Source organism: Macaca mulatta, chromosome 15, assembly GCF_049350105.2.
Source record: "Macaca mulatta isolate MMU2019108-1 chromosome 15, T2T-MMU8v2.0, whole genome shotgun sequence".
NCBI lineage: Eukaryota > Metazoa > Chordata > Mammalia > Primates > Cercopithecidae > Macaca > Macaca mulatta.
In genome coordinates this window covers 118573721-118598543 of record NC_133420.1, presented here as the reverse complement: position 1 = coordinate 118598543, position 24823 = coordinate 118573721, and the positions used below count along the sequence as shown (strand labels likewise).

The 24823-nt window shown below is 51.3% G+C and overlaps 1 protein-coding gene and 1 long non-coding RNA gene across 4 annotated transcripts; both read left to right on the top strand.

Annotated features, from left to right (window-relative positions):
* Positions 1-11157: 11157 nt before the first annotated feature.
* On the top strand, positions 11158-13881 carry LOC114672837 (uncharacterized). Its single transcript, XR_003723357.2, has 2 exons — positions 11158-11367; positions 11849-13881. It is a non-coding gene; the product is annotated as an uncharacterized LOC114672837 (long non-coding RNA).
* Positions 13882-15103: 1222 nt separating this feature from the next.
* Positions 15104-24283, top strand: LOC114672836 (NUT family member 2D). Of its 3 annotated transcripts, XM_077966583.1 has the most exons (9): positions 15119-15134; positions 17268-17961; positions 19944-20072; positions 21045-21184; positions 21629-21711; positions 21757-22014; positions 22491-22607; position 23308; positions 24246-24283. In XM_077966583.1, exons 1-9 carry the CDS (start codon positions 15119-15121, stop codon positions 24281-24283), a joined length of 1476 nt encoding a protein of 491 aa, XP_077822709.1. The 3 variants fall into 3 exon arrangements, with proteins under 3 accessions (XP_028691136.2, XP_077822709.1, XP_077822708.1); XM_077966582.1 differs by lacking the exon at positions 24246-24283 and having other exon boundaries at positions 22944-23729; XM_028835303.2 differs by lacking the exon at positions 24246-24283 and having other exon boundaries at positions 15104-15134; positions 21629-22014; positions 22944-23729.
* The last annotated feature ends 540 nt before the right edge of the window (positions 24284-24823 follow it).

Sequence of the window (24823 nt, the reverse complement as noted above, 5' to 3'; positions counted from 1 at the left end):
AATGTGAGCACAAATGCCATGTATGACTCTGAGCAGAAGTCCTTCTAGTCCTGTCCCAAATGAGGCTGCTCCCCCCATCTGGATCCAAGGCACAGGACCAGTAACTGATCAAAGCCAACCAACGGAGGACACGTAACATACGTGAGAAACCTATGTTGTTGGAAGTCACTGAGATGCAGAATTATTTGTTATATCAGATAATCTGGGATATTCTGACGGATGCATACCCCACCCACCAAAACAGAGAAATACCACACTGCACACACACACATGTGTGCACTTGCACACACAATCCTCTCAAAACTCCCCAAATATGCATCCTTAATTATCTACAGTTAGAAATACACATCTGCAATCTTCCATGATCCAAATAAATGCACAGACACACCAACTCTCAATCTCCAAATGCATATATTACACACTCCAGCTTTCTCAGGCCAGCTGCATAAAACCTGCACAAGCCATGAATTCACACGTGCCTCATCCCACCAGAATTCAACACATACTTCACATAACTTTACCCTCCTTCAAATACATATACACGCTCCCTACATATACTCTGAATATCCACATAAACTACCCACAGTCTAGAACACATATAATCCAAAAGAATCCTCACATTATACACAAAACTCCAACTCTACCACAAACATATGCAGTGGCTTTCCTCCCTAATACATACACAGCCCCTCACACTTCCTAAATTCATACATATACAAACTCCAACTTTGTATGCACAAAGACACACTACCCTAAATGTACAGACCTCCACCTCCTACAATCCTGAACACATAGACACATGCATTTGTCTTCCACCCTCAGACTACAAATGAAGAAAGGGATTCAAGCTGAACAGAGGCAGACTGCGGTGGACGCGGGCATCAGCCACCTAGATCCCTCCTTGACGAACGACTTGTTTCACCATTTGCTGGGAATACTGTTGGAAGACAGACTTGGCTGTCAGGCCCTCCCAGGGTTGCTTCAGCTATGGAGAGCACCCGTGCTGAGTTCTCGCCTCTTTCTGTGGAAGCTTCATACCCAGTGGCTAATCGGGGCAGGTGTAAGGCGGCTGACTAAGGACAGTTCTATTGAGACACTTTAGTACCACAGCAGCATATGGGGTCAGATGAGACGATTTAGGGGCCCGAGTCATGGTTTAACTTCTCCTTCAATGCAACTACACTCCCTTTCTTCACTTCTTTTGAAAAACAAAACATAAACTCTCAGGGAATGAACTAAGGGCACCCAACATGAGACCACATTCTTTTGATTCCTTCATTCAATGATTATTTATTTTTTATTTCATTTTTGAGATGGAGTCTCACTCTGTCCCCAGGCTGGAGTGCAGTGGCACGATCTTGGTTCACTGCAACCTCTGCTTCCCAGGTTCAAGCAATTCTCCTGCCTCAGCCCCCCGAGTAGCGGGACTACAGGTACGCGCCACCATGCCCAGCTAATTTTTTTGTATTTTTAGTAGAGATGGGCCACCATGTTGGCCAGGATGGTCTCAATCTCCTGACCTCATGATCTGCCCGCCTTGGCCTCCCAAAGTGCTGGGATTACAGGCGTGAGCCACTGGGCCCGGCCCATTCAATGATTATTTATTAAGCACCAACAAATACAGTGATGACTACTCTTTTATGGAGACTACACCCCATGGAAGTAAACAGATAATAAGTAAATATACTATGAATACACACAGTTTCCTGGAGATGTTCAGTCAGCAATTAGATTAAGTGACTGACGCTCTGTGGAGACAAGTGAGGGGCTAAAAATACAGATTTGAGGAAAAATGCAAAGGAGAGAGTACATTCCCTCATATAAAATTGTTTCTGCTGCTGAGGTTTCCTGCTTATGGGGCATCTGCAATTTTGGCATAAGGTACACATTCATTTTCAGGTTTATCAGTTATTCACCGTGGTAATATTGTAGATTGGCAGGTTACTGCAGAATCCAACGGACTGAAGCCATAAGCATTCACATCAGGCCTCTGAGGGTCAGGATCTGGCTTGGCTGTGCTGAGTGGTCCTTCTGCTCCAGTCTGTTCCCCTGTTCTTTATTACCTCCTTGGTACAGACACTGTAACAGGTGCCCCAGAGGATTTTAAGGTGAACAGGTCAACTCCCTGTGTCTGAGGTTTAAATCCTGTAGGAGCAGAGGTTTCCAGCATTAATTTTGCTGTGAGACAGAGGTTGAAGTTGGAGATTTAGGGGCAAAAGAAAGGAGCCCATGCTCCCCTGGGGCCATCAGAAGAGGGGACTCTGAGTGTGGATGGGAGGGGACCTATACTAGGGAAATGGGCAGTTATGTTCCGTATGGATTAGTAATCACATTAGCTAACAGTTATGCCATATGTACCTAGATGGGAGAGGGCCTATACTAAGGAAATGGGAGTATAGACCATGGGAACATGGGAAATGTTCCATATAGACTAGTAAGCACATTAGCTAACAGTTATGCCATATGCACCTACAATACAGCATTCACTGATCCAAGCACTTTACATGTATGAATGCCAATCTTTATAACCCTGTGGAGTTAGTACTATTATCCTCGTTTTACAGATAAGTAAACTGAGGCTCAGAGAGGTTAAAATACTTGCCCAAGGTCACAAAAGTCAGGTATACACTGGGGCTTCTGGGATTTGAGCCAGCAGTCTGGCTCCAGAGCCTGTACCCTTGACCTGACCATGGCTGCCCCTTGAGAAACTTTCCTGCCACTGGGGGAGAGCTGAGTGCAGAGAAGACATTTCATACAGGAAGTGACATTTCAGTTACATCTTCTGGCAGTGAAGCTCCCCCAACATCTTCTGGCAGTGAAGGTCCTCACGGGGGAGGATCACCCAACCACAGCCCCTTCCAGTGCCCGCTGTCAGCACAGCAGCTGTCTCCTCGCTGGGAGAACACCCATCTCCCACTGCCTGCTTCCCATGCTGGGCCTGGGCTTGTCTCTCCTGGGATACCTCCAGCTACATTTGCCTCCACCTTTCATTAGGAACCCGAGGTGACTCCCAAGAGAAGGTCCTGGGCTCCTTAAAAACCCCAATTCTAACCTGCAGACACCATGGACATACTTATTACTCAAAGGATGGTTGAATAAAGTCTTGATCTGCAAGAAGGACCTAGACCACTGAGCCCCAAGCTGACATTCCCCCAGTGTTCCCTACTTACAGCCCCAGGAAATGAGTCTGGGCAAGGAACGAGAGGCTAGGGACTCTTGTGTTGTGGGTAGAGGGTCTTAATATGCCCTGACATGCCCCCTCCACCTCTTTGTGCAGTCAAAGACTGCCTCCCACTCCATTCCCGACCCCCAGCTCTCCCTGCTTTGTTCCTAGTGTCTGCCGTGCCGGCCCATTCTGCCTTCCCTGGTCGGCCCATTCTGCCTTCCCTGGTCTTGCCTTCTGAGTATCCTTCCTTTGACCCCAGGCTCCTGCAATGGACATCAGAACAGCCTCCTTTGAAGGAGCAGTTCCTTAGTGGCCTCACCGTTTCCTTCTGAGTGTCCTCAGACCCACTACTGTGTCACTGTAGGGCACCAGGGCCCAGTGAGGACTGAGACGGGAACAGATCCTTTTTCCTATCAGCTCCTGGGAAACAGAACAGTCAGGGGCTTCTAAGGGGCTGGACAGAGGGGCCACTCAGCACACAGTTGAGGATATCTTCTGTTCATAGAGAGAAGGGGGTGGTGCAGGATACGTTTCATGACATACACTCCTCAAAAATATTGAGCCCAGAACAAATGGCTCAGGCCGACCTCAGTGATTCTAGCAATTTCCATTCATGCAACCTGCATGGGAGATTTTCTGTGCTGATTCAAGACCAAGAGACACATGTACTTCCCCCTCAGAACTCAGGATCCGTGACTTCCCCTTTCAAAACAAAGAAATCCAAGAAGATCAACCTGGTATACATTACAGTGCATTTTTATTTAAGACATATATTATAAAAGCAGACAGAGCTCCCTTCTGCCAACAAAACACAATACAACTAGTACAGCATACCCTCATTATGTTAGGGCAGGACATGAGGGGGCAGCGAGAGCCACCAGGAATCCATTTGTACCACAGGGAAGTGGCTATTAAAACATTAAAGGAAGTGATGTTGGCACATTTTATTGGCGGGAGGATTCACCACGAGGAAGAAAAGGCCAGAAGGTGACGCCCAGTAAGGAGCAAGGCCCACAAATCCTCGGGTGAGTCTGAGGGAGGAGGTGGTGGCTGTGGGGTCAGCAGGTGGGTACATCCATCACGTGGCTCCCTCTGCTGGGCTTGTGGCCCCATGTGCAATAGAGAAAATATGGAAGGTTGGGTCACCCAATCAGAAACATGAAGCTGGCCAGGCACAGTGGCTCATGCCTATAATCCCACCACTTTGGGAAGCCAAGGAGGGCAGATCACCTGAGGTCAGGAGTTCGAGACCAGCCTGGCCAACATGGTGAAACCCCATCTTTACTAAAAATACAAAATTAGCTGGGTGCGGTGGTGCACGCCTGTAATCCCAGCTACTCCTGAGGCTGAGGCAGGAGAATCGCTTAGAACCTGGGAGGCGGAGGTCACAGTGAGCCGAGATCATGCCACTGCACTCTAGCCTGGACAACAGAGGGAGACTCTGTCTCAAAAAAAAAAAAAAGAAGGAAAGAAAAGAAAAAAGAAAAAAAAAAAGAAACATGAAGCTGAGATGCACTTGCCACTCCAGGGGCATCCTGAGCCTTTGGAAAGAAAGGAGAACCCGTCGACAGGGTTCTCAGAAACATCAGAGCCACATTTTCTCAGGGGGGCTTCCCTGTCTCTCCAGACCCCAGCTCCCAGCACCCCTCAGGACAGAGGCTGCCCAGTTCTGCCCGTGTCATTTCACTGACCCCAGCCCCTGCCAGGCTTCTCCCACACCTGCAGGGCCAGCACCCAGTGTGCTGAGAGAGTGTGGATCCACAACCAGATGAACACATCAGGGGGAACCGAATCCATTCTCTCTTGGGGTCCTGAGCCTCCCAGTGACAGAAGATCCAGGAGACGTGAGTGGGAGGCCGCCCTAACAGGATCTCACATCATACTCCAGATTGCTTAAGGGACACAGATCGGTGCCTCCTCTCCTTGACTGTACCCTCCTCACTCCTTAGCACCAGGCCCGGCTGTTCATCCCTGCTGAGGTGCAACTAAGACCTTCACCTGCAGCTCAGAGGTGCCCCAGACAGGAGCACAAGAGGAGGCTCGCTCCCACCCACAACCCAGGCCGGAGCGAATCTGGCTGCCCAGGCTCTGTGTCTGGCTTCTGCCCCAGGACCTAAGCCCATGTAAACTCAGGCTTCCTTGGCCTGCCCTCCCCAGGCCCAGGTTCTAAAGGTGTGCTCCCCACCACTTCCTTGTTGCTCCTCCACTTTGTCCCTAGAATTACAGCCCAGCTCTAGGTGGGACTGTCAAGCTCTGCCCGATGTCTCCCATGAGAAATCAGATTCAGGCCCTTGTGCCTGAAGACTCCTTGTGAAGACTCCAGATGACACCTTCTCCAAGTGCAGCTAAGGAGTCACCTTGGGCTCCTCAGGCTGAGTATACATTTTCTGTACGGAACTTCAGAAAGAAACGGTCAACGTTAATTCCTCACTTTGCCAGAGAAAGAAGAAAATGTCACATGCCTTTGATTCCCTCTTTTTACCATGACTCCACTGAGACAAAACTCCTAACACAGAAACCAACACGTATTCTCGACATTGGGTACCTGCTGGAGGTCCTGCCTTAGCCCCGAAGCCTCAGGTTTCCATGGGGACAGGTTGGTTGAGAACTGGCTCAGCTCTCAGCCTGACACCCAACAGTATCCCGACCCAGGGGGTAGATGGTAGTGCAGGCACAGGTTCTGCAGGCTTTCATCTTGTGGAAAGTATGTTAGAGGGTGTCCTTGTCACTCGCCATGACCCAGAGGAATCAGCAGGGACATCAGGATTGAGAGAAGACATGGCACATCTGACCTCCTGTCCTGGAAACCCTACATCTTTCTGAATCTGCCCATCACATGGACAACATCTAGGGAAGTTCCGCTCTGCACAGTGTTCTGTCTACCGGGTCCACCCATCTGAGGACCCAGATGCTAGAACACACAGATACTGAAGGAGCAACCACCTGCCTAGGTGCAGGTACCCCTGCATCCATCTGTGGGAGGAGGAGCCAGAAACCACCATTTATAAGGATTCTTTGACGCTAAAGAATGAACCAACTATTTAGGAGTAACACAGTGATGCAGAATGATCCACCCTGGTCATTCTGTAGAATACACGTAGAATCCCAGTATACACACCCATTAAAGTCTCAGTATTCTTGCTTCATACAAACATCTGCTTACAGATTCTGAACACACACACAAACCCCAGTGGTGTGTTGCTAACTGCTTAATAAAATGCTCTCCAGGGGGAAGTAGGAAAGCCTAGATTTCTGATGCTTATGTGGTGTAAATATCTCAGCATGACTAATTTTAAACTACCAACCTAATGCCACTGAACAGAGAGCAGAGAAGAGATGTGCCATGCCCAGTGGCTACCCCAAGCCAGCTCCAGCACAGCCACATCCTTTCATAGGAATACATGTACACAATGTACCTGCACCCTGAGTAGGACCCTCAACTCTCACCCCAAATATACAAACAAAACCAAACTAGGTACCTCCAGAACACAACCTCCTCCTGTATCCTGAACAGACATACATGACTGAGACAGGATAGGGTGGTCATAGCCTCCATTAAAGGAGAACAAACTTGCTAAACAGATGAAGAGAACAAACCATCCAGCAGTGCCCAAGGAGGTCCTGCAGTAAGGAGGTGGTAAAGAAGAAGGGAAAATCTTCAAATTCACGCAAGTGCGAAAACCCATGATTAGTGTCCCTGGGTTGACCAGTGCTCATGATAACAGTGAAAAACACACCCTTGGGTAGAGATTTAAGATGTTAATGATTCACGTGATATAGGCACTAGCATGTGCAGCAACAGCGCATGCGCGTCCAGAGAACCACGCAGAGCGTGCTTAACAGTGAGTGATATAGGCACTAGCATGTGCAGCAACAGCGCATGCGCATCCAGAGAACCACGCAGAGCATGCTTAACAGTGACACCCCTTCCCACCCCTTCACGAACAGTCAGAGAACCACCCGGAGCGTGATTAACAGTGACACCCCTTCCCACCCCTTCATGAACAGTCATGGAAGGCTCCCATAAAGGAGCTTTCCCCAGTGTCAGTCAGTGCTGTCTCACCTTTGAGTCGCCCACTCTGATCGACTGTTAGAGCGTACATTCGCTTTGCAATAACCTCTCTTGCTTACTTTTACGTTACACTTGCTCTCAAAGTAAGACTTCTTCTGTACAGCAAAGTCAAGAACCTGAAGCAGCCCACCAGCAATACAACTGCTCCCTGTACCCTAAATACACAGATGGACTGCCCAATTACTACTTAAATTTGTAGACAAAACTCTACCTGCCCCAAATGCTCACATCACTGCTAAAACCATATATGTACATATATATGTGCCCACGTACAAACAGGAACAATGAACATAGTACCCATATATACTATGAACCCTGAAAGGACTAATCCTTCAAGATGGATCAGGAGTAGCTAACTGGGCCTAAACTCAAAATGGAGCCAAGCGGCAATCTGCTGACTGCAGGTCTCACACATGTACCCTGCTTCCTGCAAAAACCACGTACTTGTGTCACCTTGGGACTTTCACAGCTGTCTGTTCCTGTCTATGCCACCTAAATCAAGGGGTACCATTTTGTCATATGGACTTAAGAAATAGATTGTGACTTGCATCAGCCAATCAGAAATAAACAAGCTTGTATCCCTCATTTGCAGAGTGAACCAGATTGGGAATCTGACAACGAAATTTCTCTATAAAAGATAACACCTCTCTTTGTTCTTTCAGAGTGTACCTTTGTTTTGCACTGAAGGCTGGGACTCCTTGATGTGCAAACAGCTTACTGGAATCAAATTTCTAATTTTTTTCTTTTGTTGTTTTTTTTTTTAAGAAAATCCTTTTCGGTAGACTTGTTAACTGTACATAATGAAAATCCTATAGGCATAGGCGCTAAAAAAAATCACAAGGTATACAACACCTGTGTCATGCATCACCCAGAAAAAGAATCACATACAATCCCACAGCTCTAAACTATAAGAATCCATGATTCTTGAATGCAAACACAACCTACACAGCCTCTCTGTTTCCAAATACATGCACTGAACCTCCCACATCTCCCAGAATACAAAATACAGAAGCCACATAAACTGAAATACACACAGAACAACAAACTATTTTTATCAAGTACATATACGTCCACCTCACAAACACTGAGAACACACATACGAGTGGCAACACCAAGTTCTGCGAGTATTACATTTCATGACAGGCACAGAGGACCACTAAGTCTTAATATACCCAAAACCCCTCATATACACACTCACAAACTACCCATGAATACACACCCCACCCTCCCAGACCCAGATAAAACCCGTTAAAAAAAAAAACAAACAAACATAAAAACATCAATACTACTCTAATACACACACACAATTTTCATATACCCATGGGCACATACACACTCACACAAATATCCCCAATCCCTGAATGTATAAATTCCCCGAAACACTATCCAATCAATATCCTACATGTCCAGAATACAACCTCCTCACCCCATTCCCCAAACATGCCCAAACACATGTACAAACACCCTAGCATTCTCCAAAGAAATACACTTTAAATACTAACAATCTCATATTTTATAAATAGACTTAGATAATTCATCTATCTGCTGATAAATATACATACAAACCAGAATACACACTCAAGATGCATGGAAATATCTCCAGCATATCATTTATAAATACCCATAAAAACACTCTCCAATCCCAAATTATCCCAATCTTGTATGAACCAGCTCCCACATTGCCAAATACTAACCAATAACCACATCACACACCTCTAATACATATAAATCCAACTCTCTTACTTTCCTGTATAAAAAGAGAACCCCATCTCTCTGTCAGACACACACATACTAAATTCCCAGAATATATAACTCTAATAACCACTTACTGAAAAATACAAGCACATAGCTCCACAAAACATTCATCCAAACTGCCATGCCCTTGAACACACACACACGCAAACGCAATACTCATGTAGTTCTCTACATGCCCTAAATATACCCACAATTAACTAATACACCACAAATATACAAACGTGCCACCTCATATCCCCAAATACACATACAGTCCCACAATACCTGAACATATGTAATCACACTTCCAAATGCTCACACAGAAATAACTCCTCCATCTTCCAAGACACAGAATCATACAAACTCCACCTCACAACTGCACATTCACCCTACCAGTCCCCCAATAGACATGGATCTGCCCTCACACATTGAAACAGCCATACACACCCCCTGAAAATCATGAAAAGAAACACACATCACCATGCAACATGTCCTGAGTACTCAAATGGTCTTCCTACATTCCCCAAACATGTAAACCAAACACAGTGTACATCCACAAAAATAGAGACAAGCACTTTCTCTATTATTGCCCACGTGCACAAGGTAATTCTTCCAAATCTGCCCAACATTAGACAAATACAAATCCCCAACATTCATCTGGGAAAACACATGGAAAAGACATCTTCACAACCCAAATTCCAAATATCTAACCCCAATTCTTCTGGTATACATATCTTACATCTCATATCCTCTAAATATAAACTCTCTCTCCTACATACTTTCACAAAAACAGTTATGATCTTCTTTTTTGGGGGGCGGGGAATGGAGTCTCACTCTGTCACCCAGGCTGGAGTGCAGTGGCACGATCGGGGCTCACTGCAACCTCCGCCTCTTGGGTTCAAGTGATTCTTCTGCCTCAGCCTCCCGAGTAGCTGGGATTACAGGCATGCACCACCACACACAGCTAATTTTTGTATTTTTAGTAGAGAGGGGATTTCACCATGTTGGCCAGGCTGGTCTCGAACTCCTGACCTCAGGTGATCTGTCCACCTCCACCTTCCAAAGTGTTGGGATTACAGGCGTGAGCCACCGCGCCTGGACCAGTTATGACCTTCTTTAATCTGCAATCTCCACACAGACACCACCAACCCACACATGTGAATACATATCAGATTCTCACCAATTAAATACATATCAAATTCCAAACTGAAAATTCATATAAACATATTTTCACATACACAAAACCACCCCACAAATCTCACACCCTCCAAAATCCAAAACAAAACTTCCTGACATTCTCAAGTATACACTAACCCAACCACCCAGCATACACACGTGTGTGCAGTAAATTTTAGACACGTGTAGCCTACAATTTACAAATAATATACCACTACTTTTTATTTGTAAATTCCACATAAGCAATTCTCATAGAAGCTTTTCTTGACTTTGGCCATACTCTTGCATCCACAACCAACCGTGCTACCAAGTGAACAGACCATGACTAAAGGCCTGTTCTTCGACTTTGCAGCTGCTCATATCATTGACAAATGGAACATGCATGCTGGCTGATCATTCTGATTAAGTCAATGAGCTTCACAACTCACTCAATGAGGTTGTCCGTGAGAACTTCACTCATTTTACGAGGACACGAGCTACTTCTCTGCTGAACTGCATCACGGTTTCAACTGCTGAGGTTTTCCTTAAGCTTTTGCATTGCCTGGAATGTGAGAGGCATGGCGGAGTCACACTTTGGGGTTCCCGCTGCCTTGTTAAACCTCCCACCTCACTTTGGGGCCAGGTGAGCAAGGGAAACGAGTGCTGCCTGGGCGTCCCGCAGGGCCCCCAGGAGGAACGCTATGAACTCTCCCGCCTTGAGCGCAGCCACAGGCTTGCTCTGGCCACAATGTGGGGTCGCCCCGCGGACACTGGTGACCAGCGGGAACATGACCAGGAGGCGATTACCTTCTAATCACACTTGGCTTTAGTTTTAGGTAACACCAAGGAGGACGCCATGAAAGCGAAGGCCGTTGGGTAACCGCCCTTTGCCCTCGCGCTACGCGATACGCGTCTCCCCGCCCAGAACCGCCGGCAACCCCCGCTGGGAGCGGTTGACGGCCGCTGGCCGCACGCGGGAACCCCGCCCGCCTCAACCCCGCCCGCCGGAACCCCGCCCGCCTCAAGGCTCGTGCGCAGGCGCACGGGGCAGGCCTAGAGCCCGCCCTGGGAGGGCCCGGCAGGAGATGGGGAAATGGAGGGACTCGGCGCCTGGAAACTTCCTGGGGCCGGACGAGGCCTCCTCTTTGGAACCTCCGTGACCGTGCCTCTGAGAAACCAGCGCGTCGGAAACTACCACTCCTAATTTTCCGTAATACAAACCTGCAGTCAGTGCACTTAGGTAACACCCTTGCTGAAAGGTTTACCTTTGGAGGGTTTATTCTAAAGCAAAGTATCCTCGAATTGCATGTCTTGCATTGCGTTTGGACTGCATTTATTTCATTCCTGCTAATGCCTTTCAAAAAATAATATGCCCTGTTTTCCTACTCAGTCTGGAGGTTCCATTAAAGAACATTTCTGGCAAAGAATTTTAGACCGGAAAACACGCTCCGAAAGATACTTTCTTCTGACTCAGTTCCCAGAGTTTTTCCTATTGTATTCAAATGATTTCTAGAAATATTTTTGTTATAGCTTTGATCAATTTCTGTCCACAAAGCAGCAGATAGTAGGGGAACAATTCCACACTCCCCCACCCCCGACTCTGCAACACAGTGCAGAATTCCAGTTGGCAATAAAAACTAGTAGAGAAGCAACTCACTGACTTGAGTTTGTAATAGCTTCAGAAGAACTTTAATCATCACATCCTTTCTGCTCATTTGCAGGATTCCTATCGTCTGTCTCCACGTGATAACACTAAAGAGCCTTTACATCTATACCGGCCCAGGGCCTCAAGTGCAGAGACTGAGAGCTCTGCAGGACACAGCGTGGAGCTGCCATTCCTCTACCGTTCCGTGATCGAGTGGAAGAGCATGTGTACTCTGAACAGGGGATCCAAACCCTGAGATGTTCTTTCTCAGCAGTCAGTGTGGCACAGGACTTTCTGTGGGAATGCTAAGAGAGCAGGGGCCAGAGGGCTTTTAGCCATCACCTCCCATGGCCAGTCTTCACAAATTACCTTTGGCTAATTTGATGGTCTCTCCTCTTGGGGTCTAGGACTTCAAACATGTGCAGAAGCAATTGCAGAATTGAGGCAAGACATTGTTCCACAGTATATTTTTTGTATCACTGGCTCAGAAAAAGACTCATTGAAATCCTGTATCAAAGCCGTGTGTGAACATCTTGAGAAAGCATCGGTTCACTGACTTGACAAGGGAGGAGGCAACCAAGAATTCTGCCCTTTTTCAGTGCCTGAGTGTGATATTTTGCCTCAACATCCCTCTTAGATGAAATTGTTGATTGAAAATCATTTAAGTTTTTGCCCCATGATAAAAGATCAGGTCCTCAGAAAGAGCTCCAAAGCATTTACTGTTTGTTTGGTTTTGTTTTGTTTTGGTAAGTTTACCATGATTTTGCTTGAATTGCTGTCTGTTGATCTTCTCAGCTAAGATGGAGGTAGAGTTGCACAGTGGAAGAGGACTGCATGTAAGGAGGCAGCTCTGTCTCAGAGGACAAAAGGCCTGGGAGCACCCAGACAGGCAGTCACTCCCCTCCCAGTGGCCACTGTGGAGGTATTTCATAGAAATGCTTGCTGGACCATTCAGGTTTAGAGTTGGGACAAAACTGAGAACTCTTGAGAATATTGGACAGGAGTTAGGAAATGACCTTCTCATGCAGCTGGGGCAAGGAGGGGAGAACCTTGGGATTGAAACTTGCAGTCCACCGCCTGCCCCTGCAGTGTGGCCCCTGTTACATTTTCCTGCAACTCTGCCTTCTTGAGTGCAAATGTCTTTGAAAGGGGCAAATGCTTTGTAAGTGCCAACAGGGTGTGTTTCAGCGAATGTTCACAGTGTGCACCGATCCAGCTGAAGGCCTCTTCCCTTCCCCATCACCCTCCCATCAGTGCAAAATTACCCTGCCCAGCAGGGAGTGAGGTGTGTGTCTCAGAAGATTTTGTTGCTGTGCTCTGAGTACTCACTCCTCATCTCCTTTGACCAGTTTCCTAACACTCCCCTTGTTCACAACACAGAACATGAGTGCTCTTTCCTGTCATTGTGATGCTGATAAGCAGACGGTGATTTCAGTGTGAAAATGAGAATGAAGTTTTTTTTTAAAAGACAGGCTACAATAATTCCCACGCAGAGAGCCACATACGATGACACTGGATTCCAAACAGCAAGAATGTATGGAGAATATGAGACCAACAGTGAGCTGAGAGAGGCCAGCCAGGATTCACATATGGGAGGGGATGCATGGGAATGGGGATGGGACGTTGGTGGATAGCATCCTGGCTTGTCTCAGAATGGACATGGGTTGTGGATTTCTAACTCCTGGAGAAACCAGAGTTCTAGGAATTGTAAGCTGCTTTATGTTAGGAAAGAAAAGATGGTGTTCTGCCCTTCTGTCCCTTACAACTGTGCATACTGCCACTAAACCTGGAAGCTGAGAAGGGTATAATGGCTACTCCTGACTTCTCATCAAATCAGCCTGCTATTGTTTTCTGCAATGGTTGTGTTTTGTGGTGAAGCCAAGATTCACACCTGAGTCTCCTTACTGCAAGTTCTCACTCTCACAGTGGAGGGTTAACAATAATCACTTCATATGTTGCACTTTTTTGGAAAGAGTTACCAGATAAAGTGCAAGATCCCGGTGAAATGTGAATAACACAGATAAAGGAAAAACAGATTTTTTGTAAAAGTATACTCTAAATATCACATGGATCACAATTATAATAAAAACTAATTCACTGTTTTATCTTGAATTCAAATTCCACTTGGTATTTGTTATTCATACTTGCTAAATCCTGCCACTGTATTCTTTTGCATAGTTGTGATTTTAAGGAACAATACAATGTCTTATTCTAGGATTTACCTACAGAAATAGAGAAGCCACATTACTAGGATAAACACAGTCACTGTAAATATCAGGAAAGCATTGGAACATATTAATATAGTAATTTTTACCCCCCAAAACCTGAAAGCATTTTTAGACTGCAAAAATAGCTTCATTATGCTTATGATTGCATAATATATCTCTGGAAAAATGAAAAACAATCAGATAACACCTGTTTCCTCCAGGAACGCAAATGTGGTGGCCAGGGAAAAAAGATGGGAGGAAGGCTGGTCATTGCCTATTCCAGTGTGCACAGTTTGAATTTGGAACCATGCAAAAGTACTGCTTGGTTAAATTAAAACTATTCAAAAGATAAAAAATAAACATTTAACACCATCACAATATGCTGGGAAACAAAATGAATGGATTTCTGGTCTCAGTACTGTAGGTCGCATAGCCACTCTTTCCTGGACTGAGGCTTCCCAGGAAAGGGGAAGTAAGGCTGGCCTGCTGGTATGGACAGAGATTCCAGCAACATACATGACCCGGGGGCACAAGGATTGCTTCCTAAACAATGATGAGCACACAGCCAACTAATAGCCTGGATGGGCTGAGACCATCCTGATTTCAAACACCCAGTCCCCTTGCCTTCCTGAGAACTTCTGTGTTTCTCAGACTGAAAACGTGTTCTGAATTTTGTTCAGGAAGCGCGGCCCCTGTTGAAATTCATCAAGAGTGGGAAAGAGCCAAAGGGGGAAGGAGCATGGGTTGCTTGGCACAAAAGTAGGTCTGTTCATAAAGAATGGAAGTAAAGGGGACATCAGGTAGAAGGTTTTGCTGTGAGTCAGGACAATTTAAAAGTTGCCTAAAGAGGTGCACGCCATCTGTGTTGCTGCCGTCCAGTTGGAAGGGAAACTCAGGTTCTTGCCTAGTGGCTGGAGCCCTTCGCAGAATGTCCCCCACCCCTACCAGCTGCCCACTGCCCCTCCCCCTCTGCAGAATGTCTGGGGTCCTATGTTCTAAACCTATTTACATTCAAATTTTCCCTGCTCCACTTGGACTCAGGAGCATCTGCTGAGCCAGGTCACTCTCTGTGTCCTACCCTTAACTTTTCTCATTGCGGAAACTGCCAGACAGCGGTGGGCAGTGCCCAGCCTGAGGGGATGGCTTCAAATGGAGGTGAGACTGTAGGGACGGGGGCATTATCCGAGTCTGCCATGCCTCAACTCCTTGGGAATTCAAATTTGAACTGCCCCTGGGGACAGCTGATAGGGCTGATGTTGAAGAGGGAGGGAGCGCTGGATGTCCCCAAGGACATCACACCTGGGGATGGCCATGGCACCCTGAGTCTGTGGTTAGGGAGGACGGCTCCTTAGAGGTGGATCAAGATGCCTGGGGGAATACACCGTGTAGAGGGAAGGATGGAGTGGATGGATTGATCCTTTCTAGAGGGGGACAGGTCACGTCATTGTGTGTTTGTAGGGAGTGGTGGGATCGTGTTGTGCTGGTGGCCCAGGGAGAATGACGGGCAAGCCTGAGCCCTGTGCCATGTCTTCAGCCACCTGGAAGGTGCCCTTCCATAGTGTTCAGAGGGATTTGGGCTGGAGTTTTCTAGATCTTAGGAAGGAGTGGGGAGAAGTGGTCTCAGCCAGAAAACTGTTGGGTGGGTTGGTTGTGACAGAGCATGTAATGACAACCTCTGGGTGGGCGAGGCTGGGGGCTACTGTAACTGCCACAGCCCAGAGCCTCTCAGCTCCCGCCCCAGAGCTGGCTGCTCCGTCAGTTGAGGTAGCTGTTGGCTTTGATCCAACAGGGGTGGGGACAAATGGGGAAGTTCAGGTAACACATGGCCTGGACTTCCTGAGATGTTCTGAATTGTTCGCCCTTTTGTGGAAGCTCAGGTCTTCAGACCCACTTCCTCTTGTCTACTAGCTCATGGCCTGTCCTCTGCACTTTGTGTTACTGTGGAGATGAAGAATTTGCTCCTATTCCATTTATACTACCTCATGAAATGGGGACAGGTGTGGATTCTTGCTGGTTCTCAGTGGATGGGTCTGGAAAGGCTGGTTTCCTTTTCAGTAGAGGAAGGAGAATAGTGCACAAATAGGAAGATGGTTCTTTTATTATTATTATTATTAAAGTTAGGATATGTGTCCTAAATGATGAGGTGCATGTGCTGTATCCCTTATTCCCCCTGACTAGAGACTGCATGAGGTCGTAGTGAACAGGGATGAGTTCCAGACAACTTTGCCTTACCTGGCCTGTGGCCCAGGAACCCCTGGTTCTTGGTTGGTCACTATGTTCAGTTATTGGGAGCTCAAAGGAGAAGGATCAGAGATGCTCCTTGTCCCACTACCTATTGTAACATGACCAGCAGCTGTGAAAATCCCTGGGCACCTCCCCTGATAGCCCTGCTGCTCACCAGTTGCTGGCTGAGTTCTAATCGTGTGCAGCTGTTGCTGGCTGAGTTCTAATCGTGTGCAGCTGTTGCTGGCTGTGTGGTGACAGTATCTCAGGGGACTCCACCACTGCCTCTCAGACCTGCTCCCTGGGAACAGAGCTTCCTGAGTGGCAGCTGGGACCACTGAGCACTGAGCAATGGGTGGCCCGAATCTGACCCCCATTTAGCACTTGCTGTGGGGACAGGACAGCAAGTGCCAGGTCCTGTGTCAGGACACTGTGCCACAAGTGTCCTGTACCAGGACAATCACTTGCATGCTGGACGTGATGAGTTATGGATTATCTTCAGGGTTCTTAGGGTGCTGGCTTGGGAAAGATTTCCATCCAGTGGTTTTCTGTTGTTGTGTTTGAGCTAGGAAAGAAAGGGGTTTACAAGAGCTTCAGGAAAAGGAAGATTGAAGAGAAGATGTGGCCATAATATTCGGAAGCTTCTGGCTTCCTGCCGGCCTTCTCAGTGCTGAGCACTGCCCTGGGGTAGGCCCCTCCCCTGTTGCTGAGCATGCTAAGGACCACCAAGCCGCTGAGACTCATCCCTGACCCATGGCTTGGGAGATGCCTGTGAGGCTGATGGGGTCTGCCAGGGACACCTGAGGGAGACCCTCGGGCAGCGAAGGCTTGGCTGTTGCTTCTTGGGAGACAGGGGTCAGGGAGTCTTGGTGATCGGGGCCAGGCTCTCTAGTGGAGTAACTCCCGTGGAGGAACAGAGCATCCAATGCACACTCGGGGACACTTGCAAGTGGCAGAGTTTCCCTGTCACACGCCCTCAGCTGTTGGGGCTCCCCTCTGATTCTCCCGTGACTAGTGAGGACCAGGAGACCCCAGCTCATTCATGTCTTTCTTTTGTCTCCACAGCATACCCAGTGCTGGGACCGGGCGTGACCGTGAACCCTGGCGCCTCCCTGTCTGTGTTCACGGCTCTGCCCTTTACCACACCCGCTCCCGGCCCAGCACACGGGCCACCCCTCGTGACTGCAGCGGTTCCTCCCGGCGGCCCTCTGGTGCTGTCTGCCTTCCCCAGCACACCTCTGGTGGCAGGACAGGATGGCCATGGCCCGAGTGGGGCTGGGGCTTCTAATGTCTTTGTCCAGATGAGGACAGAAATGGGGTCTGTGAAGGCCCCTCAGGCACAGACCTTGGTCCTAACTCAGAACCCCCTTGTCTGGCAGGCTCCAAGCGCCCTCTGTGGAGGTGTCGTGTGTCCACCTCCCCTACTCCTGGCAGCTGCTCCTGTGGTGCCTGTTATGGCTGCCCAGCTGGTTGGGGGCACCCAGGCCTGTGAGGGAGGCTGGTCCCAGGGCCTTCCTGTTCCACCACCACCACCACCGGCTGCCCAGATGCCCCCCATCGTGTCCCACGCTGGGCCATGGCCACAAGGGGCTCATGGAGAGGGCAGCCTGGCTCCCTCCCAGACCAAGGCCCCACCAGACGACTCCTGTAATCCCAAGAGTGTCTATGAGAACTTCCGACTCTGGCAGCGCTACAAGCCCCTGGCCCGGAGGCACCTTCCCCAGAGTCCTGACACCGAAGCGCTTTCCTGCTTCCTCATGTGAGTGTCCTCGGGGCACCAGAGCTTGTCCTGCAGCTCACACGTAAAGAGGCTGCTGAATGGACAGGAGGTCACGCTGTTCAGGGGAGCTTGCAGGGCGGTTGTGAGGGTGATGGATTGCACTATGGGAAGGTACATTTTCAACAACATTAAATCTGGCTGTGGCTCAGGACAGACTGTCAGGGGCCTCAACTGCCCGTCACTGTCCCGTGAGTCCAGCCAATCCTTACTTTCAGTAATTTTCACAACAATGTTTACAGAAGACCTAGGTCAGAGACGGTTCCTGGTGTGACGTGAACGACGGTTTGGGTTTAGGTCTTTGAGTACACACTCCAGTGCCTCTCCCTGAACCCAGTGTTGATGGCCAGGAGCACATCACATGGGGCTGGGGGGAGGAGCTGCAGGGCCCGGCGGGAACCTGGCACATGCCCGCAGTTCTGCCCAGGTCCAGCACCGTGGGGGTGGAGCCTGCACAAGGGGATGGGCTTGGGCCCCACACCAGGGTCGATGCTGGGCAGGTATTTGCATCTTCACCCTCAATCCCTCCTAGAAAAAGGGACAATGATGCTTCATTCAGAGGATGGCGAAGAGATGACTTGAGCTCACATATGACATGTATAACACAGCGTCTGGCACATGCTATGACATATTACATGATAGCAATTATGATTACTGTCCCCTTTACTATCATTATCAGGACTAGGCCATCTAGGAGAGTGCTCCCCAAAGCCATAGGCTCCAGTGATAGCTCTGAGTGCACCACGAGCCCAGCAGCCCAGGGCCGTGGACTGTGGTGACTGTGAGGCAGCAACGTCAGCATCCGGGAGAGTTTGTGGTTTCATTCCCAGTCCCTGCCTCTCTCCACCCTGTGGCGCCTCTGTCACCCTGTGTTTCCCACTGATGAGCAAACGGGAGCTTGAGCACATCCACCGTGCAACACACTAACCGTTCCCCTAGGGAAGTCCCCTGCCTGGGGTGCAGGTGGAAGGCGGCCCCATCTTCATCCCCAACAACCTCACTGCCCCTGCACCCTGGAACTGGTTGCATTCCGCCTTGGAGCGGAGTCCCGGTGCACTGGGGACCCTGATTCTTGGAGTGGAGCTGCCCCAGGCTCACAGGCCTTTGCCATGGCTCCTGTGGGAATGTGGGAAGCTGTACCTGGCTGCTTGCAGTGAGCTTGACACTGCTCTGCTTTGGTTCTGGACGTGTGCTCCTGCTCCTCATGCTTCAGGACCCTGAGGCTGCATCCCCAGAGGTTGCCTTGCTCCAGAGTCCCCAAGAAGCTGGTTAAATCTCAGTCCTGGGGCCCAGGAACCTGCACTTTAACCCTCGCTCCCAGGTCATTCTGTGTGCACGCTGTCTCAGTCAGCTCAGGCTCACGCTGTCTCAGTCAGCTCAGGTTCGGCTGTAACAAATCCCATAGACTGGGTGCTTTATCAAGACACGTTCATGTCTCCCAGTTCCAGAGGCCAGAAATCCCAGATCAAGGTGACAGCAGATTGGGTGTCTGGTCAGGGCCCTCTTCCTGGCTGGAGAGAGCTGCCTCGGCTGTGTCCTCTGGTGGCTGAGAGGAAAAGCCCTGGCGTCTCCTCCTGCCCTTATCGGGGCTCAGATTCCATGACTGGGACCCACGCTCATGACCTGCTCTAACCATGACTGCCTCCAAATACCGACACACCGGCGCTCAGGGCTTCAGCACAGGAATGTTGGGGACACATATGTTCCACCCATAGTACTGAGTTCACTTCTCAACATCAGAACACCGAGGACTTGAGGGGCAGTTGGAGAGGCCACTCCGTAGCTTGTGTTGATGTTCGATCTTGGGGGCATGTCCTGGGGCCTGAGGAGCCCACATGGGGGAGAACAGGACATGGACAGATGGCAGGACAGGTGTGGGGAGGACAGGGGCCAGGTGTTGGGACCAGGTGGGCTCGGGATGAAGGGTGGGCTTATAGACTGGGGCTGACTGCACTGGTTTACAGCCCAGTTCTCCGATCCCTGGCCCGGCGGAAGCCCACCATGACGCTGGAGGAGGGACTGTGGCGGGCCGTGCGCGAATGGCAGCACACGAGCAACTTTGACCGGATGATCTTCTACGAGATGGCGGAAAAGTGAGTCTGGGGTCCTGGGGGCAGGGCCCGCGGGGCAGAGTGAGACTGAATGACGGAGGCCTGGTGGCCGTGGTGGCTTCTCAGCATGGAGCATGAGGAGGGTGTGGACAAACACAGGACGCCCTGGGCCCCTGGCTCCCTCAGGAAGCTGCTCCTGCCACCTAGAGTGCTCTGGGGTCTCTGTCCTGCCCTCTTGGGAAGCACCCCCTGCCTGGCCTGGGCCAACCCCTGCCTTGACACTGGAGGTCATGGCAGGAGCAGCCAGCGTCACAGCCCAAAGTGGGTCACCTCCAGCTGTGGGGATGGGGAGAAGGGGCGCTAGTGACTATAGACAGAGTGGGGTGCAGGCTCCTCACAGCAGTGGCCAGAAGTCGGTTTTCTGCCATCCCAGCCTGGCCAGGGAGTTTGGGCAGGGGAGACCTGTATCCGGGACACCATGAGACCCATCTCTGGCCTGACCGCCTTTGCTCCTGGGCAGTGCTCTCCGTGAAGACAGACAGACAGACAGCAGCCTCAGGGGAAAGGGGCCCTGTCCTCCGGGCTCAGCTTTTGCTTCCTCCCGACCAGGGGTCTCCCGGGCCTCGTGCCCCTGGGTTATCTTTCAGGGACCCGCAGTCCCAGCCTCAGGACTCCTGCATCTGGGCATCATCCCTGACGCCGTCTGCCATCAACCCCACGCCTGGGCAGCTGAAACCTGGAGGAGGAGTCCCCCGGGACCCTCCTGGGCCTCGTGGCCCTGACTTGAGTCAGGAAGCCCCTTTGATGCCATGGGCTCTGCAGGGGCCGGGTGAGGGAGGGTGAGCCCAGAACTCTGGGAGCAGCTCCCTCCTGGGACTGGGGGATGAGACCCAATGAGGGCCTGGACAGCCCACCCGAGGCATTGCCTCCCATCCCTGCCCTCGGCCGCTGCCTGGTCCTGGGGACAGGGGGCCTGGACCCTCTCCGCACAGCCTGGGCCTCCTTCACCTCCAGGTTCCTGGAGTTCGAGGCTGAGGAGGAGATGCAGATTCAGAAAGCGCAGTGGATGAAGGAGCCCCAGAGCCTGCCTCCTCCAGCCCCGCCGAGGCTTGAACCTCAAGGACCCCCAGCCCCTGAGGTGGCCAAGCAGCCAGGTACTGCTTCCCACATTTCCACAGGAGCCATGGCAAAGGCCAAAGGGGCCAAGGGAGACCACTGTCCTCACACCCCATGCTTCCCTTCAAGAGGGGGATTTGCTCCCTCCAACAGGACAGCTTCCGGGAGCATATGTTGGGTATTGACCAGGTCAAGTTTCCTAGCTACTCTCTCCCCTCGCCCATCCAAAACTCCACGTATGCTCTGCCCAGGAAGCAGGGATTAGCGGGGAGAGTACATGGCATATTGGTGGCTCCAAACTTCCTCCCAAGCGATGCTGTCTCAGATGTGCCCCTCCTGCGCGTCTCCTCTGGGGGCGCTGTGGTTCAGGTGGTCCTGACCAGCTGGGACCCACTTCATATCCCCAAGCCCTGCCCTCCCCTGTGTGGTCAGGCAGGAGGAGCGGCCCTCACCACGCCCGGCCTCCTCCTTCTCTGCCTCAGTGTACCTTCCCAGCAAGGCCGGCCCCAAGGCCCCGACTGCTTCCCTGCCACCACCCAGGCCCCAGAGGCCAGCGGAGACCAAGGCCCGCCTGCCACCACCCAGGCCCCACCGGCGAGCAGAGACCAAGGCCCGCCTGCCACCACCCAGGCCCCAGAGGCCAGCAGAGACCAAAGTCCCCGAGGAGATCCCCCCAGAAGTGGTGCAGGAGTATGTGGACATCATGGAGGAGCTGCTGGGGCCTCCCCTCGGGGTCACGGGGGAGCCCAAGAAACAACGGGAAGAGGGCGAAGTGGAGCAGCCACAGGAAGAGGATTGGACGCCCCCAGACCCGGGCCTCCTGAGCTACATTGACAAGCTGTGTTCCCAGAAAGACTTCGTCACCAAGGTGGGCTGGCCTGGAGTGCTGGGGTCTGCAGGATTCCGGGGGGTGGCACTCCCAGGTCCTTGGAATTAAGCTCTGTTCCTTAGCTATTCAGCAGCGTGTGTATTTCCATGGATTTGAATGTCTGTGTATGTGATTGTGTGTGTCTGTGTGTTGCTGTGTGTTTGTATCTGCGATTTGTTACTGTGTGTCTTTGTGGGTGTGAGTGTGGAGTGTGTAGGTTACCTGTGTCTGTGTCTTTTCCTGTGTCGTATGTGGGTCTGTTTGTGTGTCTGTGTGTGCTCTGTGTGTCTCTGTCTGTATGTGTGTATGCTACCAGGTCTGTGGTCTGTGTGTGTAGCTGGTGGTTGCCATGATATCAGACAGCCCCAGGAAGGTGGGTACGGGGCTCTCCCCGCTTTCTGCATCTCCTCCAGGTGTCCTTGCCTCCAGGTTACTTCCTACACAGAAAACTCACACCTTCTTCCTTCTGTTCCCAGGTGGAGGCCGTCATTCACCCCCGATTCCTGGAAGAATTGCTTTCCCCAGATCCACAGATGGATTTCTTGGCCCTAAGCCAGGAGCTGGAGCAGGAGGAAGGACTCACCCTTGCCCAGGTGAGCAGGAGGGGCAGGAGGGACCCAGCACACAACGCCCACCTGAATGTCTAACCCCACCCTGCTGGGGATGCTCGGCTTCTTGAGGAGCCACTCCGGGGTGGGAAGATGCAGGTTCAGAGGGAGTGGGATGGAGAGGAGCCAGGGAGGGGAGTCAGGATGCAAGCTGCAGTGAGGCCCAAGGGGACGCCCAGCAGAGCCACACCCTCTCTCTTTGACATAAAGCCCAGCTGCCTCAGGCTTCCCTGCCTCCTGCCCAAGTGCCCTGGTCTCCACCACCCTGGGCCCTGCTCACACCTGGGGCAGCGCCAGTAAGTGCCCCGTTTCCTCCCGCAGCTGGTGGAGAAGCGCCTCCTACCTTTGAAGGAGAAACAGCGTGCGAGGGCAGCCCCTAGTCATGGCGTGGCCCGGTTGGACTCAAGTCCTTCTAAGTTTGCAGCTGCTCAAGGAACAGAGAGAGATATCCCTGACCCCCAAGAAGGGGTTGACATGGAAACCTGCCCACCCCGGACGGCTGCCTGGGACCCTCAGGGACGAGGCAGAGCACGCACCGGCATGGCCAGGTCCAAAGACCCTGCGGTGCCTTTGGGATGTCAGGATTCCTCCGGGCTGAGGGCCGCTCGGTCAACCTCTCCTCCCCAGGACCACAGACCCACCTGCCCTGGCCTGGGGACCAAGGACGCCTTGGATCTCCCTGGAGGGTCTCCTGTCAGGGAGTCACACGGACTGGTTCAGGGGTCAAGTGAGGAGGAGGAGCTCCCCAGCCTGGCCTTCCTCTTGGGTTCCCAGCACAAGTTGCTGCCCTGGAGGCTACCCCAGAGCCCTGTCCCTGCCTTGGGCCTTCTCAGCCCAGAAAAGTGGGGACCCCAGGGAGTTCTTCAGTCCCCATCTGCTCAAAGAAGAGGCCTCAGCCTAGCAGCCTCTCTTGCTACCAAGTCCAAGAAGCGGGCTCTCTTCGGAAGCCCATCCCCTGCTGAAAAGACACCCCACGCAGGGCCTGGGCTCAGGGTCTCTGGGGAGCAATCCCTGGCTGGGGGACTCGGTGGCCCCTCACAGTCTCAAAAGAGAAAGGGTGACCTCTTGGTCTCCAGGAAGAAGAAGAAGCGGCATTGTAGCCAGTAGGGGCTTCCGGGCAGACTCTTGGTGCCAGTCTCCAAGGGTGGGGCTCTGGCATCCGACGCCCCAAAGCAGTCAAAAGCTTCTTCTCCCCCAGTGCTGATCTTGCTGGGCCTTAGCTTTGGAGGGGAGGGGAGGGAGGGGAGGGAGAGGATGGCTGAATGGGGAAGGCAGGAAGGGAGAAGGGTAGGGGAGGGAGGGGAGGGAGAGGGTGGCTGAATAGGGAGGGCAGGAAGGGAGAAGGGTGGGGGAGGGAGGCGAGGGAGAGGGTGGCTGAATGGGGAGAGCAGGAAGGGAGGGCCTGGGGGGAAGGGGCGGGGGGTGGGAAGCAGTGTCTTGGGGACCTCACGTGTAAATGTAAATAAATGTAGTTGTGTTGGAAAATGCTCTCAGGGCTGCTGCCTCTGTCCTGGGGCTGTGCTGCTCCGTGGAGGGCGTCTGTGAGGGAGGGCAGAGGAACTGGGAGATGCCAGGCACTGGGAACCCACAGGGGCAGGCCCCACTCTTTCCTCCTGGTGTAAGGGGCCCCTTCAGATGCTCCAGGGACTGACAGATGCTGAGGAAGCCCTGATCCCTCCCACCACCCACTCACAAGTCCCCGCCGGCTTTAGGGAGGCTTCTCAGGGCCTCCCATCATTATCAGTATCCCTGGAAAATCCCGGGATAGAGAGCGCTGGCTGGCTTTTGTTGTGCTCGGTGGGAGCTGAGGAGAAGGCAGCTGCCTAAAGCATGGACGTGGGGAGAGGCGGCTGCTTCTGCTTAACCCTCATCAGGAAGAGCTCGGGCACTGGGCTGAGGGGAGACGTTGAGGTGACTGTCCACACGGGTGTGTTTGGGATACAACGGGAGTGGGGGACGTCCCTTTGCCTGTTTCTGGGCAGGAGAGAGTCTTGTCCAACTAGCTGAAGCAGATGTTCCTTGCTGTGGCCACAGGGACTGGCTTCAGGGGCCCTCGGGGTCCTGCATGGAGCCCCCCACAGCTATGATTGCCTTCCCATATGATGACGGAACTCGTGTGGAATTGATGTGGACAGAGATTTACATTGGTATCTAAAACAGTTCCCTCCCAACACACCATCACCTATGGGAACAAGCATGAC